The sequence below is a fragment of the Anolis sagrei genome, chromosome 4 (genome assembly GCF_037176765.1).
Source record: "Anolis sagrei isolate rAnoSag1 chromosome 4, rAnoSag1.mat, whole genome shotgun sequence".
Lineage (NCBI taxonomy): Eukaryota > Metazoa > Chordata > Lepidosauria > Squamata > Dactyloidae > Anolis > Anolis sagrei.
Window position 1 is genome coordinate 49,791,236 of NC_090024.1, and position 17,344 is coordinate 49,808,579.

General features: G+C 38.5%; 1 protein-coding gene across 2 annotated transcripts; it reads right to left on the minus strand.

The window, feature by feature from the left end:
• Positions 1 to 3,659: 3,659 nt before the first annotated feature.
• On the minus strand, positions 3,660 to 15,520 carry LOC132774843 (DGAT1/2-independent enzyme synthesizing storage lipids-like). 2 transcript variants are annotated; one of them, XM_060775328.2, is made up of 8 exons: positions 15,016 to 15,520; positions 14,111 to 14,286; positions 10,853 to 11,204; positions 10,235 to 10,399; positions 9,182 to 9,375; positions 7,685 to 7,745; positions 7,358 to 7,497; positions 3,660 to 3,853 (listed from the first exon to the last, which is right to left on the minus strand). In XM_060775328.2, exons 3-8 carry the CDS (start codon positions 11,136 to 11,138, stop codon positions 3,749 to 3,751), a joined length of 951 nt encoding a protein of 316 aa, XP_060631311.2. In that variant the 5' UTR covers positions 11,139 to 11,204; positions 14,111 to 14,286; positions 15,016 to 15,520; the 3' UTR covers positions 3,660 to 3,748. The 2 variants fall into 2 exon arrangements, with proteins under 2 accessions (XP_060631311.2, XP_060631310.2); XM_060775327.2 differs by lacking the exon at positions 14,111 to 14,286.
• Positions 15,521 to 17,344: the final 1,824 nt, after the last annotated feature.

The window sequence follows — 17,344 nt, forward strand, 5'->3', positions numbered from 1 at the left end:
TTTTGCTGTTTAATTGTATAATTTTTGGTTGGGGATTGTTACTTAAGAAAGGAAATGAGTGTTAGAGTTTTTTTATCATTTCTTAAGTAACAAGTAGTGCAAGAATCAGGGCAGCAGGCAGTGGGAGCCGGGTCATCTGACAAGCATTGAATAGTTGCACCCAAGGTAGGGTAATTGCTGGGTAAATAAAGGAGTAAAAAAGGGTTACTCTTTATGGTGGAGTTGAGAAGAGTTTGCTGGTGTTGGAAGGAGTTGGAGGTTTTTGCTATGGCTGGAGTTTTGAGAGGCATGAGGAGAATAATTGGATTCTGTATATATATGTTTTTGCATAAACTCTGCTACAAGACGAACATGTGAGCTTGTTCCTTGATCGGAGGGAAAAAGCTTCTGCATCTCTGTGTGTCTACACATTAATTTTCATTGTGACAATGAATGCTGCTGTTCACTAACAGGGTTACTGTGTAACTGTTAAACTGAGCATCAACATTATTCCTTCAAGTTTTATTATAGAGGCAATACAGATGTAACCCTGCAGGTGGCTGCCGAAACTGCATTTTCACCAACAGATCTATAAGGCTGCTAAAACTTCTAAAGACCAATGTCAAAAAGTGCAGAGAAAATTGTGGCCAGAAGGTTGGTCACCAGTTGCTGCAAGAATTAAATAGGTAGTTACAATCTGCCTTGATAGAATAAAGTAAATAAGCAAGATGAGCAAATGTATGTTAGCAAAATTGGATCTAAATATGACCATTGAGAAAAAAAGAAGACTGCAACAATTTCCTCAGGTCGGTTCTGCTATACGTAATAAAGTGGACAAAGGGGAGTAAATAACTTATTCTGGGTTTATAGTATACTAGGATGCAATTATTTTGGAGAATTAATGCAATTTTAAAATGGTATTTGTTGTAAGTCAAACTTGTTGTATATGGTGCAGTCAAGTTGGATTATTTCCTTTAAATTTTCTTATGATGTTTTAGTTGAATATGTATTTTATGTATTTGTGTTTTTAAACTTTTGTATGCCGCTTTGAATCCACCCATGGGAGAAAAGCGGGCTGAGAGGGGCGGTCAATAAATGCAAGAAATAAATAAATAAATAAATAAAATTGAATAATAAAAATTAATAATAATAATTTGAATATCACTTTGATTGACATGGCTCAGTGCTATGGAATCCTGGAATGTTTAATTTAGTGGGACACCACCACTTTTTGGGAGAGATTGAATTTATAAGATGGTATACATTAGTATTTTTGTTGTTCTTGTGAAATAAGAAAGCTAAGCACTACATTTAAAATTCCAAAAATCACAGCAACTACATACATTTCCCACAGGCCCTTATATTTACAAACTACAATCCCCTCTTTTTAAGAGAGCCTGATTTGACAATTAGAATTTAAGTACTGATTTAGTCTGAATCCAATCCCATTCTGAAACCAATTCACATATATTCTTTTGACATATATTGGGAAATCAAACTGGTTTTGGTGGCTTTTTGTTCTTTCCAAAGCTGGGGAAAAGTACATCCTAATGAAGGATTTAATCCTGATATATTGCAGGCAGAAAGCTTCTGCGTTCATAAAAATGTTGGTCTAAAACCATCACTGTGGTCCTTTATAGTCAAAGTGCAACAATGCTTAGCACTGAAGAATGCCTCACAATATTCAGTAATAGTTAGGTAGTTTGAGTGACCTGGTGTCCTCCTTCTATGTCCACCTATCCTGACTCTTCTGCAATGTAAACTGATACTCTTTTTTCCCTCTGCATCTTTTTTTCCTTCCTATGAGTCCCCTCTCAAGCTTCCCATATGTTGTTAGGTTAGATTGGTGTCCTAACTTTCCTATCTTAGAATGGAGTTCCTACATAAATCTTAGTTTATTTCTTGAACTCATTGACATGTTTTTCCTTAAATCAGGATATCTAACTGACAAATGCACTCTAACAAAAAAATAAATAAGACACCAATTTATAAGAAGCCATGGAAAGATGGCTCTAGGATCGTGTGAATTGCACCAGGTGACTCCATCAGAAGGGGTAACATCAAAATGATTGTCTATAACATTTTTGTATAGTGTCTTTTTAAATAGAAACATTCCTGAAGTAAGATAGAATCACAAAAGGTTTTGTAAGACCATCTTACATGTACTGTATTAATATACCTACACTGCTAAAACCCTATGTGGATGTACTTTTTGAACATTCTATTGTATATGTGCTCTGGTCAGAGCTGTCTTTGGTTCTCATCAGATGGCCTTACAAAGCCGGGGGACATTGGAGGAAATCGTGGGCAGTGTGACACTGCGTTCGCTACTGTCAGGGGTCATTGGAGGGCATGGTATCCTTTCCTATGACATTTTTTGGCTGTCCACCTTTTCCTCTTTGCCCCTCCATTTCTCTGCACTGCTGCCATGGAGCCCCCCCAGAGTCCCACTGGAAGTAGTCCTGTGTCATATGATGGGCTCCAGGGGACTCCATGCTGGCTTTGGGGGGAATCCATGTCAGCAGCACAGAGAAGCTGGGAGAAGACGCTTCTCTGCCTCAATGCAATGAGGTTCTATAGAATCACACCATTACGTTCATGCTTTGGATCATGTGGTTTTGCCTGCATGTGCCACAGTTATATACTGTTGTTTTTGTTTCTGTTTTTCTTTTAATTTTTATAATTGCTTATTTTATCAGTGCAGGAAAAAAGGATCAGGCCCATATTACCCCCATTGCCACTGCAGATGGCTGCAGAACTCCATGAGAGATTTTGGTAGTCACAGGCGCCTGCACTGAAATCAGTGGAGACACCTAAATGATGAAGGAGAAGGGAATGAGCTTTCTCCTTGTTCACATGGGTGCCCCTACTTAGGTCACTATGGGTATCCCCAATATCCAGGAGATGCTCAGCAGCAATGATACAAGTCAGGAAAGGTAACTGGTTTTTTGTCAGGTTGGATGGTGGATCTGTTGCCTGTGCACGTCATACACAGAATGTGTAAACACCTTTGAGGTCTCTGTGGACAGTCTGGAGTATTTGTGCTCTGGCCTGGCCCTCAAATTGACCAGTGTACACAAGCCCTAAGATGTCCTTTAAAGCCCTAGATGCCTTAGATTCCTCCCCCCTTTTTCTCTCTCTCCCTGAACCTGTTACAAATCCATGATCTGGAAATGAGGGAGAGGCCTTTTCTGTGGCTGCTCCCAGACTTTGCAACTCCCTCCCAAGAGGGAGTGAGTTACAAACTTACTTACCTTTCACAGGCAGGTGAAGACATATTTCTGCTATCAGGCATTTGGGGGATGATGAGGGGGAGGCTGTTAGGGAGGTTATGGGTCTACTTTGGGGGCAATGTTTAGATTTTAAATGTAATTTTCAATATATTTTATTGTATTTTAACTGCGTTTAAAATTTTGTATCCCTGACACATTTTAATTTTTTTTGTATTTGCTTGGTTTTTTTAATTGTATTTACATGTTGTTGTTAGCCACATTGAGTCCCTATGGGAAGAAAGGCAGGACACAAATGAAGTAAGCAAATAACTAAATTATATTGCTTCTAGGGGAACTTGTTGGACACCCTTCCCTCCTCAGCTCCATCCTGAGGAGAAAAAAACCTTGATGTGATTAGGCTTAGAGAAAAATATTATTATTATGACAGTAATGAATAAAAACCGGAGAGTTGTTAAAAGCCTTTAATTTATATTTGTACAGTAAATATTTGTGAGGCAACACTATAAGAAAGATATCAGTGCAGTCTGTTATTCAGATTATTTGCTTTTGTGATGCACCTCAAAACGTTCCCGAAGGGCTCTCAGGATGCTTCCCGGTATTCTCTGATGTTTGTCCCGTAAAGCTTCAACTGCCATTTTTGCCTGTTACAAGAAAAAGATGAAAAGTTGAAGATTTAGAATAAAATACATATACAGTGTTACCTTGCTACTTCGTGGTTCGCTTTTAGCAGACGCACTGTTTTGTGGGTTTTTGAAAATATTAATAAAATATAAAATGTAAAATATTTAAGTCCAGTGGAGGACAGGGACCTTGGAAGTGCAGAGGCCTGTGGCACGGCAGGGAAGGCCTGCCTCCCTAGCCTGATGCTGCCTGCGTGGCTCCGGAGGCTCTGCCGGGTTCTGCGGAGGCCAGGGAGGCAGGCAGGTGCCCTTGGGATGGGCCAAGAGGTGGGTAAGAAAATAATATATATAAAATATAAAATAATGTATAAATATTAAAATTAATATGGTATCCCTACTTCACAGATTTTTACTTATTGTGGGTGGTCCTGGAATGGAACCCCTGCGATAAGTGAGGGAACACTGTACTTCTCATTCCCAAAGTTGGAATAGTCACAACCAAAGCATGTAATCTCCTTGCTAAGAAAGAGGCTATATGCTTTAAAAACATTGAGCCTTTTCAGTTTGCCCTTCCTCACAATTATCATCCTACGTTTTTGCAAAATTTGGCTGAGAAACTAGTCACCTGGAAAGAATAAATGGCAATGTATTAAACTAATATCCTACTTGGAAGCTCTGATGAGTAATTGGCTGATGAATAGATCCAGAATGACAATCATTCCAGTATGGATTTCTAGTTATAATCTTATTGACTGCCATCAAACTGAGTCTGATGTAAGGAGTCCTGTCATCAATAGCCCTGCTTAGGTCTTCCAAATGCAGATTGTGGCTTTCCTGATTGAGTCTATTCATCTGCAATGTAATCTTCCTCCTCCCCCCCCCCCCCCCCGTCTTCTACCTTCCCAGTCTTTTTTAATAAGATAAACACCTCCTCCATACTCTGCCATCCCTGGTATTTGGAAATTACATAATGGATCCCCCAAAGCAGGATATCTTTGATTGAAGGAGCAGGAGTAATTAAAAACTCTGTTACTGCTTTGTGTGTTTACTTCTTTGGAAAGATCTCTCATTACAAATGCATTTTATCAACCCATCTCCGGCAATAAATTAGACCAATGAGGGCTGAAAACACATAGATATGCATATACCAATTTGAACATAAAGACACTATAGTACATGAGTTCTCCAGAGACAGTACGGAGGCAATGGAAAAAAACAGATAGTGAAACCTCCTCATATATTCCACAAACAAATTAGAATGTGCAGGTATGGACAAAAGGGAGTAGTATAGGAATTTTAAGGAAGTGTGGAGTTCTTTTTATTTATTACTAGAATCCTGTGCTCCACAAACAGAAATTGCTGGTAAAGTGGGAGGTCAAGCAAGTGGGTCATTAAAATATACCATTCCTCAAGTGATATTTTAAAAATATATGTATATCTGAACAACGATGTGTAATGCTGGAGATTTCCTAATCTCGAAGATAATGTGGAAGATCTACTGGATGTTGTTTTTGGGAGGAACAAAGCAAGGAGTTATGACAACCACCCACTTGTTCTGGGCTAAGGGCATATGATGGGGGAGATGATTTATAATCATATTTGAAAGGGAAGCTTAAAATTGGCTTAAGGATATAAAGTTGTGAAACCTTTGCCTCTGTTGCACTATGCCTGGGACATTTCCTAACCATGGCCAGTCTTACAGTGGACTATTTTATAATACCTGAAGAAGTGGGAGGATGGTTAGCCCATGAAAGAACAAATAATTTTAGCATACATATAGGTACTTAAGAATTTAAAGCATCCAGTTTTTTTTCTTCCTCTTCCAGTGTCCCTTTTGTCCCTCTGCCACAACACACTCAATGTGCACTTCAGTATTCCATGCACACTGGAAGATCATTGTTCGGTTTCAGAATAATCCTGCTCAGAGAGGGGTCATCTTTCTTTTATTTTTACTTTGTGTACATGGATAAATCTAGGTTGTGAGGAACCTCACTTTCAAAGGGGAATTGAATGATTTATCATTGAAGCAGAATGCATGCTGGATTTTACTGCAATAATAATAATAATAATAATAATAATTATTATTATTATTATTCCCCATTTTATCTCTCCTGGAGGAGACTCAAAGTGGCTTCACATAAAAGCAATAGCATACAATTTAAAATATACACATATTCAAACACTGAAACAGAATTAAATATAAACAGTATTAAAAAATACACAGTTAAAAATAATTATAATAAATTCAAAGTTAAAAACTACAGGACCCCCTGACTAGATGTTAAAAAGCATCATCTTTAAAAGACTGTCAGAATAAAAAGGTTATAGCCTGCCACTGTGGGAGGGAGGGGCCACTGTGGCTTCACTGGGCAAGGAGTTCCAGAGCCAAGGGGCAGCTACCGAGAAGGAAGGCTTGCTCTCCCATTCCTACCAACCAAGCTTGGGACTAAGAGAAGGGCATCTCCTGAAGACCTCAGGGCCTGGGCAGGTTCATACAAGGTGATGCAGTCGGTCAAATAGCCTGGACCTGAACCGTCTAGGGCAGGGGTCCTCAAACTAAGGCCCGGGGGGAGGATACGGCCCTCCAAGGTCATTTACCTGGCCCTTGCTCAGGGTCAACCTAAGTCTGAAATGACTTGAAAGCAAACAACAACAACCCTATCTAATCAGCCAAAAGCAGGTCCACAGTTCCCATTGAAATACTATTAAGTTTATATTTGTTAAAATTGTTCTTCATTTTAATTATTGTATTGTTTTTAAGTGTTTGTTGCACTTAACAAGATATGTGCAGTGAGCATAGCAATTCATTCATGTTTTTTTTCAAATTATAATCCGGCCCTCCAACAGTTTGAGAGATTGAGATCTGGCCCTCTGTTTAAAAAGTTTGTGGACCCCTGGTCTAGGGCATGCATCCTCAAACTGTGCCCCTCCAGCTGTTTGGGCCTTCAACTCCCAGAATTCCTGACAATTGAACAAGCTCATTAGGGCTTCTGGGAGTTGGAGGCCCAAACGGCCTGAGGGCTGCAGTTTTAGGATGCCTGGTCTAGGGCTCTAAAAGTCATAACCAGCACTTTGAATTGTGCCCAGAAACAGACTGGCAGCCAGTGAAGCTGCTGTAACAGGAGAGTTGTCAATTTCCTGTAGCCAGCCCCAGCTATTAAATTGGTTGCAGCTCTTTGGACCAGCTGAAGTTTCCAAGCCCTTTTCAGAGGCAGCCCCACATAGAACACATTACAGTAATCCTGATGGGATGTAACTGAGGCATGCACCACCGTGGCCAGATCTGGCAGTACCTGTCGTTCATATACCTGTGTTTGTAGGAAAAGCTTCTCTTTAATTTGTGATAATTTGTTAGTGGTTGTCAAATTCATGGGCATACAATCTTTGGGAAGTATGTATGATAAATGAAGAAAACATTAATATCAAACTCAATATAACTTCCTTAAAGTTTCCACAAATTTCTAACAGAACTGATCACTGTGATATCTGAATACATAGTTAAACATTCGACAGTGAAATACTTACTTTTTCAGCTAGTTCCTCAGCAGTTATATTGGGATCATATGGAATGGGTTGCCCAATATGAGTTCGCAGTTTGACTGGAATGATTCCATATACTGGAAAGCTAAGTACCCGAGTTTGTTCATAAATCCATCTTGTTAGCCCTGTATATTATATTATATTAAGATATATAAATCAGACCTATAGCAATACTTACACCTGAATTTATATAATTTTAACTTTGACCTAAATCCCAATGTATTCCAACATTGCTCTCTCTTACATGAGTGTATATATACATTTGAAACAGGAAAATTCCTAATTTTTAAACAAATACTGAGTGTGACTTACTTGTATTTCCATATATTATGTATCCTTCTCTTATATTCTGAGTAAAAACAGGGATGACAGGCTAACAGAAACCAAAAAGAGATGTTAGAACCAGGACATTCTTAAATGAGAGATACTTGAAAAAAGATGTAACGGAACACATCAACTGTGGGTTTAGAGAGATGGTAATTAGGTTTTTTCATAGGTGTGAAAAAATTTAAAGTAACTATGTATTTCTTAACTGCTGTTCTGAAAAACATTCCTTCTCTGAAACTATCATTTGTAATGAAATTGGTGAATTATTGTGTGTGTATCAGGATATTTCACACATAACCTAAACCAGTGTGTCTCCAATGAAAAATTCATCGAATCATAAATCATGGACTCATAGGGCTGGGAGATATCACAAGGACCATCCAACCCTTTGCATTGCAAAAACACACAATCAAAGCATACAGGACCACCCAGCCTCTGTTTTAAAATTTCCAAAGGAGATTCCACCACACTCCAAGGCAGCATATTCCACCATCGGATAGCTCTCACTATCGGGAAGTTATTCCTAATGTTTGGGTGGCATCTCTTTTTCTGTAGTTTGAATGCATTACTTCATATCCTAGTCTCTAGAGCAGCAAACAAAACAAAAACAAACAAAAAACAACCTGCCCCCCCCCCCCCAATTTCTTCCCAGCTCAACACAGAGACTTACTTACTACAAGTATCAGCCAGTCCTCCTCGTTGCAGATTCAACAATTTATTGGAACTCTGGCTGGCTGCTGCTACAGAGGGACAAATCTCTTCAGAATGATTGGGGCTTTCTGATGATGAGCAGAATTCTGGGAAATGTAGTTTAGGGCTGGGCCTTTTGAATTCTCTGGCAAAGGACTCCTTGCCAAACTACATTTCCAAGAATTCTGTTCTTTCTCAGTCTCTTTCCTAGTGAATTTTGCTTTCTCCTTGCTACTTCCCTCTCCTAATGGTGAGAGGCCATTAATTTAAAGAGGAAAGGAGCCTTTTTGGCTTTGCTTTGTTTCCTTGTGCTGAAAATGAAACTGACTTTGGCAGGCTTCTGAGATGTACAAAATTCAAACAAAAATGTATTAGGTAAATTTTGATTCTCATGTTTTTGGCATGGGCCATACCTGCGTGATGGATATTGCATTGTAAATATGAATTTAACAAATTTGATATAACTTACGATGACTTACAAAAAGGTTGCATGCCCCTAGTATTTACTGTTTGCACTGTGTATGTCCCTAAATTTTGTAGCACTTTGAAATCAATCTGACAGATGAAGTATTGACATCTTCTATGAGATTTTTAAATGAAGAATTAGAAATATGTAAAAATAAGTAATAATCAAAACACATTTCCCTTCTCTGAAAACAGGTCGTCAGTTCTGATATTTTACACTTGATCCATAAATTCAGTGCATGAAATTAAAGTGTTTCCAAGAAATGATATAGAATTCAAAGAGTATAGAAAAGATGGGAGGGTGACAATGACAAATGGACTGCTTACCACTTTTGCATCTATAGCTATTTGAGCAAATCCTCTTCGTTTTCCCCACAAAAGCTTGTAAGTATTGTCTCCATAATTCTGCTCTCGAACTCCACCAGGTGCAATGCCCAGTAAATGTCCTTGCTTCAGAAGTGCCACACATTCCTCTCTTGTAGGATGATAACACTGATTTATGTGCAAAAATTGTTTTAAACCTGGGGAAAAAATGGAAAAAAAGATAATTGCTTCATTTTTGTTAAAGATTAAGGAAGAATACAGATAATGTAGAATACAAAATAAGACAAAAAAGTTTAAGTGTTTATTCAGAGTGTTCAGAGGGATTCTATGCCTGTTATTAGTTGCAGCTTTGATTGACATTGTTCACTTAATGCAAGTCTCATATTTGAGATTTATCAACATTTATCGACTTAAGCAGCAGATGCAGTTTGGAGAAGAAAATATCCTGGGCTGTTTCCAGAGGTGCTTGAACCACAGTAGCAGTGAAGAAGTCTATATGGTCCAGGTAGCTTGTGGCTTTTCAGTCACTTAGGGGTTTTGAGGTTCATGGGAATGAGTCCTTGGTCCCTGGTTTCTAATCCTGGGTAACCTTAGCATTACCTTCTGCTGAGAACGGTAATAATCTTTTTCCCTCACTGTGTAGATGACATTTAAAAAACTTGTTTTTATCAAACATAGATAGAAATCCAAGTATCTCTAAGATAGTGCAGAGTTTAATGTTGTGAAGGCTAGTGAAAGGACTTGTATATGTCTTTTTGTAAATTGCCAGATGCAATGAGAACAATGCGTACTTGAGCAGGAAAATTCTGACCTGAAAAACTACACTCCCTGTATATCTTCTGAATACCTCTTTTCTACCATGGGTAGCTTGCAGACTGGTGATGCTGCTCTTGTTTTTAGCGGTATAATTTTGAACTAAAATATTTCTGATAACAGTTACATGGAATCATGGGAGTAGTAGGTTTATAAGGTCAAATTGCATTAATTCCAAAGTGTAGATGAATCCTAAGTCTGTTTCTTCAGATTCAGAATCAATTACAAGATCTGGCTTTTTACCTGGCAGATAAAAAAGGAGATGATCCAGCACAGAACAGCAGAATCTCCCTGTGATTCTATAGAGTCCTAGTACAAAGAGGTAATAATCGATAGCAAGGCCTCCATGATAATAAACAATAACGGCTGGTCCTTTTGGAAGGTTTTCTACTCCACAAATCTCATAACCTGTCAATGGAACAACGTATAAAGATGTCATCTTTTTTTAAATATTTGTACAGATCTCAGATTCTTTATTTCTCAACAGAGTACAAGAAAACACTATGAGGAAAACAATGCAGCAGAGTATTAACTGAACATTAAATACAAGTTTGACATTGCTTTAACTGCCATGTAGTTGTAGTTTGGTGGGACAGCGTTTTTTTGACAGAGAAAGCTAAAGCTCTTGTAAGACTTCCAGGATTCCATAGCATGGAAGTTAAAGTGGTGTCAAACTGCATTAAATCTATTGTGTAGATGCACCCCTAGTGACTTTTGAACCCAATTATTAACAATTAGGAGCAATATATCAATAGGAGATGGATCCCCATTCTTTTTTTTTTTTGAAATAAAGGAATATTGCAACAGAAGGACTACTGGAAATTCAGTCATTGGGAGATTACATGAGGAAATAATGCTTACCATGCAATATTTTTCCCAGCACACCTGACACAATTGCCAGTGTTCGCTTCGGCATGTCCCATAACTTGCTACTGCCATCGTCTGGGAAATTACCAATCTTACCACAAATATAATAGAATGCACTGCTCATGTAGAGAAAGGAGAATGTAAACAATATAGGATAATATAATATTATCAGAATCATTAGCACTGTCAAGGGATACATCATGAAGTTTAGCTGTTCTCCTAAAAGAGAGACCAGCCAAGTGCTAGATTCCTGCCCTAAAGTAGAGTTTTGTTCTGTCATCTTTGGTATGCAAGCCGAACCAAATAAAATTGTATCCACAAAGATATGATTTCTTCACTTTTCACCCTGGGAAAAAAAAGAAAATACATATTTGATTGTCTAGGATTTCAATCTTAATCGAAAAGTCTAAGAGAAGGTTGAATAGCTCCTCCCGTTCATCCCATGGAAATAATCTCACTATCACAAGGAGTCTATACTGCCCATGATGATCTATTTAAGTCTGCTCAAATATGGAAGATCTATTGTTAGCACTGGTAACATGTGGCCTTCCATAACTCATTGGACTTAACATGAATTTAACATGTGGCTTTTTATACAGTACAGCATTTTATTGACAGCTGCATGTCATGACCCTTTTTGAAGTGGACTGTGGCATGACATTCTGCAATACTTGCTGAATTGAACACTATTTGTATCTTAATATTTGCACTAAAATGTGCGATGCAAGGCCAGAAAGTTATTTTTGTTCTTTACAATATGTTCTGTCTACTTGATCTTTATGAAACAACCTAGCCATTGGTAAGGAATGCTGAGAGTTGCATCTGGAGGGCCATATGATTTTTGTTTAGACCTATTGGGAAAAGATGTAGGAACACATATAATGAATAATAAGTGTTTACCAGTTTGTAATCATCTTTATTGTTTTAAAATAATTTAACATTTAACTGATAATTTCATCATTTTAACAATGTTTATGCCACATATTATTTTAGCTATTTTGTTTTAATTTATAAGCCAATCTGAATCCCATGAGACAAAAGGCAGGAGATTTCTCAGTCTCTCCTTATGCGAAAAATTAAAACAAAATACCTCTCTCTCTATACACACACACACACAGAGCGTAAGAGAAAAATAGAAATAATTGTAGAAGTTATATTGCTCTTACATCCCCTCAGTTCCAAAGTACACGTATAAAAAAACAACTTTACAATAGGAAAGGAAATTTATAGTGGGCCTTTAGTATTTGCTGAGATGTGATTCCAGGACCTCCTGTGGATATCAAAATCCAAGGATGCTTAAATCTTCTTGTAAACAATGGTATAGTAAAATGGTGTCATTATTTAAAACAGTAAATCCAGGATTGGCTTTTGGGACTTTTTTTTTGTTTTGAAATATTTTCAAGTTGTGGATGATTGAGTCCATTGATGCTAAATCTGTGGATACAGGGAGCTAATTGTATAACTAAATTATTTTTCCTTTAGTTACAGAAAAGGTATGAGAAAACCATCAGCAATATGCATAGCATTGCACATTGGCAGAGCTTAGCTTACTTTCTAGCTTCTTGACACAGAGCTGACAATGTGAATGTAACATGAAGGGGGAAACACTTTGAATCATATAGAAGGAGTTCTTCCCCACCAAAATTCCAGGTTTGTGTGATTATATGCCCACAGAATGCCCTCTCCAATATACAGTAAATGTAGGTATTTATACATTTTGTCAACACCTTTCTCTTTAGAACTCAGCACAATATCAACTCTAAATACCATGCTAGCAGCCTGTGGTTTCTAGGATGAACTGCAGAAATTTCTCCCATCTCATCTGAAAATACCTTGTCCAAATCATATTGCCCTAATATGTTTTCCTCCCATCAGCAACTAAGAGCAGAATCCCATGTAAATTGGTGATGATGGATGGGAGGATTTGAAAATGGAACTTCCACATACAACTTCTGAAACGACCCCTTTACCTTTCTCTCCCTTTATCAGACTTTTACATTACTGAATTGAAATCTGGAAACACTTTTCATCTTCCTATACCTATAGAGATTGACATAAAGAATACATCAAAATATGTGGCGCACTATTGGCCGACCCTGTTAATGAGGTTGTGGGCTAATCTGACATTCCCTATTGTATCCTACTTTCCAGAGGCACTGGAAGTTCAGAGACATATATTTTACTTACAACATGGAAGACAACACTATGGTGAACATTTTTAGAAGAAGCAATCTCATATGTGAGTATCAGATAAACCAAAGTAACCCATTTTCATCAATCCATTACTTCAGCCATGCACTGCTTACAGATACAATTTAGCAGAAATGTTCCCATTACTCCTCTTCCATTTCCTACATTTCTTCTCTTTGCATGGTTACTATGGATCCAAGAGACCATGTTGTTGCACTGAACATGCAGGTGTAATGTACTTCATATATCACAAATGCAACTCTTCCCTTTCCAAGCATTATAAATCTGCTACTCCAGTCATCATTCAAGGCATGAATAGACCTACTGTGAAAAAAGTGTGTCAATCATTCTTTTTTTTTTTCTTTACAAGAAGCTCTTATCCAAATATTGCTGACCACTGACAAGTTTCCTCAAAATGTGTCCTATCCTCACAACAGGAGCGGTTGCTCCTGACACGACAAAAAAAACCAAAACAAAACCCTACTTATAGTGAGAGCCTGGCCAGAAGGAATTCCTTGGCCCAGATTTCCTCCTCCATATCCACTGTCCTCTACTTTTGGTAATGTATACTGGAGAAGTTTGGATGTGCAGTGTGACTATCTTGGGGCTTGGAAGAGAAAGTCAGAATATTCTGTGGAATTTCGGCTACTATGGGGCTCTCAAGGGAGCATCATGGCCAGCAATGCAACATACATGATAGGTTGGGAATGAGAGGATTATAGGTGCTGATATGGAAAGAAAGGATTATAGGTGTTGATAGGCTGCTGAGTAGTTCATAAAGAATAGAACAAAGATGGTAACCATTGGTAACCATATCTGCTTTTGAATTGGATGAAAATGTCATCAAATCACCATCTACAGAAGGCTCCACTTTATTGTCCAAAGATTTCTAAATCAAAATCTTTGTACCAGGGATGCCTACTCATGATGGGACCCTCCTTTCTCTTTTTCCCCCAACGAGATAACAGAAACACCCAGGCTGGGGCTAACACCTTGCAAGCGAATCCTAGATATCAGAGCCAAGCTATAGGTTACTACACATTCCAGCACTGCTCTCAGTACCTTTTCAGATGCTGTATGAACGAATCCCTTTCATTCCACGTCTCAGGCCAAGGTGGTGCGTGTAATATTCATGGCAGGCAGATGCATGCACGAGTGCACTTGGAATTCAAGTTGTTGTGCCCTGCCTTCCTGACTCAATTTATTTTAATAGACCGTATTTCAAAATTTGGGGTTCCCTGTAGAATGGTTGAAATAAGGCAATTAGACTGGTGCCTTTGGCAATTCTCACGTCTCAGGGATTTATCAGCATGTAATGGCACGTCTGCACAAAATTCAGGCTTTGTCAGTTTACAAGTACTCACTGAATGTATACTATGTTACTCTGTCTATATTTCTTCTCAGTAGTAAGCTTAAATCTTTTTAGAGCTGTCCTCATATGCAACCAGCTCAGGCAATAGGGAAAATCCAACCCAATCCCACTGTTCTCACCCAACAGTTATAACACTGCTTGCACTTTTACCCATACTATTTCTTGCTATGAAATCCTGGGAGAGCTATTTCAGATTCTCAACCAGAAAACTCTTGTGCCTCACCAAATTACAAAGCCCAAGTTTCCATAGGATGAACCATAGGAGGAATATAATGCTATGATTATATACCCTGAAAGGACTCCAGTTTTTCCCCTGTTTCCTGTAATTGAGAATGTTCACTGTATATATGTGAAGTACCAAACATTTAAAATACTTGCAGAAAGAGGGAAATGAATCTTCCCCTGCCCATCCCTTTAGAGCCAAAAGGCTTTCACTATTATATCAAAGTATTAAAAATGTCACAAATACATACAGCTGTTACAATATATACTCAATGGTCTTATTAAAATGCATCAATCCTCTCATAAAAATGGAAAGGAAGAGAAAATAGGAAATCTCCCCACCAATTCACCCTTCCATGTCCTTTCCCATTACCTTTTTTCTTTTGGGAGATGACTGGAGACTTTGCTTGTGATTTCTGATTAGTTCTGTTCTTGTGAACCTTTAAAAAGTTCTCCTGTCAGCTGCAGTGGGTGGAGTTAATATCATAAACTAGGTGAGCTAGTATTTTGTTATGCTTGGGCAATCGAAATATATTGCACATAGATAAAATTACATGTAAGGAACAAGATAATGTCCTTGCCATTTCTGATTTTCTGCTTTCTGACTTTCTTTTTTTTAATGAGGGCCCATCATGGCAGTACCTTTATCCCAGGAGCTCCCGGTTTAAAATGGAGGGTGGCCATATGATGCCTCCAGTAAGTGGATTAATTTGAGACAAATTAGAATTAATTAGATAGCTCTTTATACCCACACCTTTGTGAAAGGCCCAGGTCTGATGGGCTATGGGCCCTGTGTAGCCAGGCCCACGGCGAGTCCTGGGACTTCCCTGGGACCTGTCCATGCATCCATCTCCCACCTTCTGGGCTCCTGGAGTACAGAGATGCAAGATGGCCCCCTCTCCCTTCCCCAAACTCCCCAGAAAAGCCCCTAAAAAAGAAAATAATTTATCCAGCTGCTTTGCAGCAGACTTCCTGAAATGTACCAATTATGCACAAGGAAGTGAGGGAGAGCCAAATTGCTCCTGCCTCCCCCAGCCTCCTCGTACATAATTGGTACATTCCAGGAAGTGTACTACAAGGCCTAATGTTGACCCCTGTAAGTTATTTTCTTTTTTTGAAGGCTTTTCTGTGTGTGTGTGTGTTCCTTTGTGCCTGGGTGCTCTGCTGGAAGGCCCGGTAGGGCATCTGGACACCCTGTCCCCCGGAAAGCACGGATGTTGGGGGGAAGTGTCTAGACTTCAACCGGGGTGCAATTTTGCTAAAGAAATGTGAGTGCTCTAGGGTTAAAGTACTTTCTGGAACCGTTCTGAGTCTCATTATCACTCCTTGAAGTTTTATTGCAGTTGTTGCATTTTATTGTTATAATAGGGTTTTTTTTAGCCACAATCCAATTATCATGCTGTGCTTATGGCTGGGCTCTGTGTGCTTTGTAGCTAGTGCTCCCTTCTTTGGCTCTCCCTCACTAGATGGCACAATAAACCAACTTATAGGTAATAACTAGGCATAGCTCTCTCCTATCGCACTAAACAGGGTTGCCACTGATTGGCACATGAGATGTACTAGGAAGCTCTGATATGCATGCGAGAGTTGCTCCAGGCAGACTGGACATCCCTATTTGTGCTTTCTGATACTTTTCAAGATCAAATAATCCTAAATAAGTACAAGTTCTCATCTTTCCCCCCATCATCTTCTGGAGAGTCCCTGCTCTTGGTTCCACCTGATTCACAAGTGTGGTTGGTGAGGACAAGAGACAGAGCCTTCTCTGTGGTGGCTCCTCGGCTCTGGAACTCTCTCTCCAGTAAGGTTAGATCAGTGCCCTCCTTCCTGGCCTTTAGAAAGAGAACAAAGACATGGTTATGGAACCAAGTTTTTGACTAGTAAATTAATGCAGTACAAGAAGAAAATATGGAATATGTTCAAATGACATTTGGAATTGTGTGGTCTATGTGGTTGAATCATATGATTTAATGTTTTTATTAGGTGTTTTAATTCTTATATTTCATGTTTTAAATGCCCCTTTATCTTATCTTATGGTGAATTGTCCTACTGATTTTATGCTTAGTTATATGGTGTTGATTTGTAATTTGGCTTATGTTTTTAAAGCATTGAATTTTGCCAATTTTCTTTGTGTAAACTGCTTTGAGTCCTCACAGAGGTGAGAAAAAGAGTATATAAATACTGTAAATAAATAAATAAATAAATAATCAACAGGGTGGCATGAATAGTGAAGCAAGATATAACAAGCGTTCCAGAGATAAAATATACAATACATTGAAATACATGAAATACATGAAAAACATTGAAATACATGAAAAACATTGATTAAACTATCAGTACAACTATAATCCAAGATCATGTCTCAGCTCTGGAGGCCAAAGAAGAACCTGCACATTTCTGTTATTTTCTGGCAGAACCAACAAGGCCTTGTAAGGGGCCATGGGTCCAACAATGTTGCATGTGTGCTTTTTAAATTAAAAAAATGGATGCATTTCTGCACCAAACATGCACATTTTATAGGCAGTCATTTTGATATTAGCTGCTCTGATGGTGTCAACTGGTGAGACTTACTTCCACCCCACACTCTGCTAGTGATACCACTGCATAGGGAAAATAATTTGCCTTCCCATTAAAAGTGCATAAATTAGCAACTATGATTAAGGAGCATTAACACCAATGGTTACAAGAAATAAAAAGAAGGTTCG

Bases quoted from the DNA above. Each gene is read 5' to 3' on its own strand.
- LOC132774843 (XM_060775327.2), bottom strand. From the start codon at position 11,138: ATGACAGAACAAAACTCTACTTTAGGGCAGGAATCTAGCACTTGGCTG. The intron at 10,400-10,852 runs GTAAGCATTATT...TTCCATTGACAG, and splicing joins GCTGGGAAAAATATTGCATG to GTTATGAGATTTGTGGAGTA. The intron at 3,854-7,357 runs GTAAGTATTTCA...TTCTTGTAACAG, and splicing joins CTGAGGAACTAGCTGAAAAA to GCAAAAATGGCAGTTGAAGC.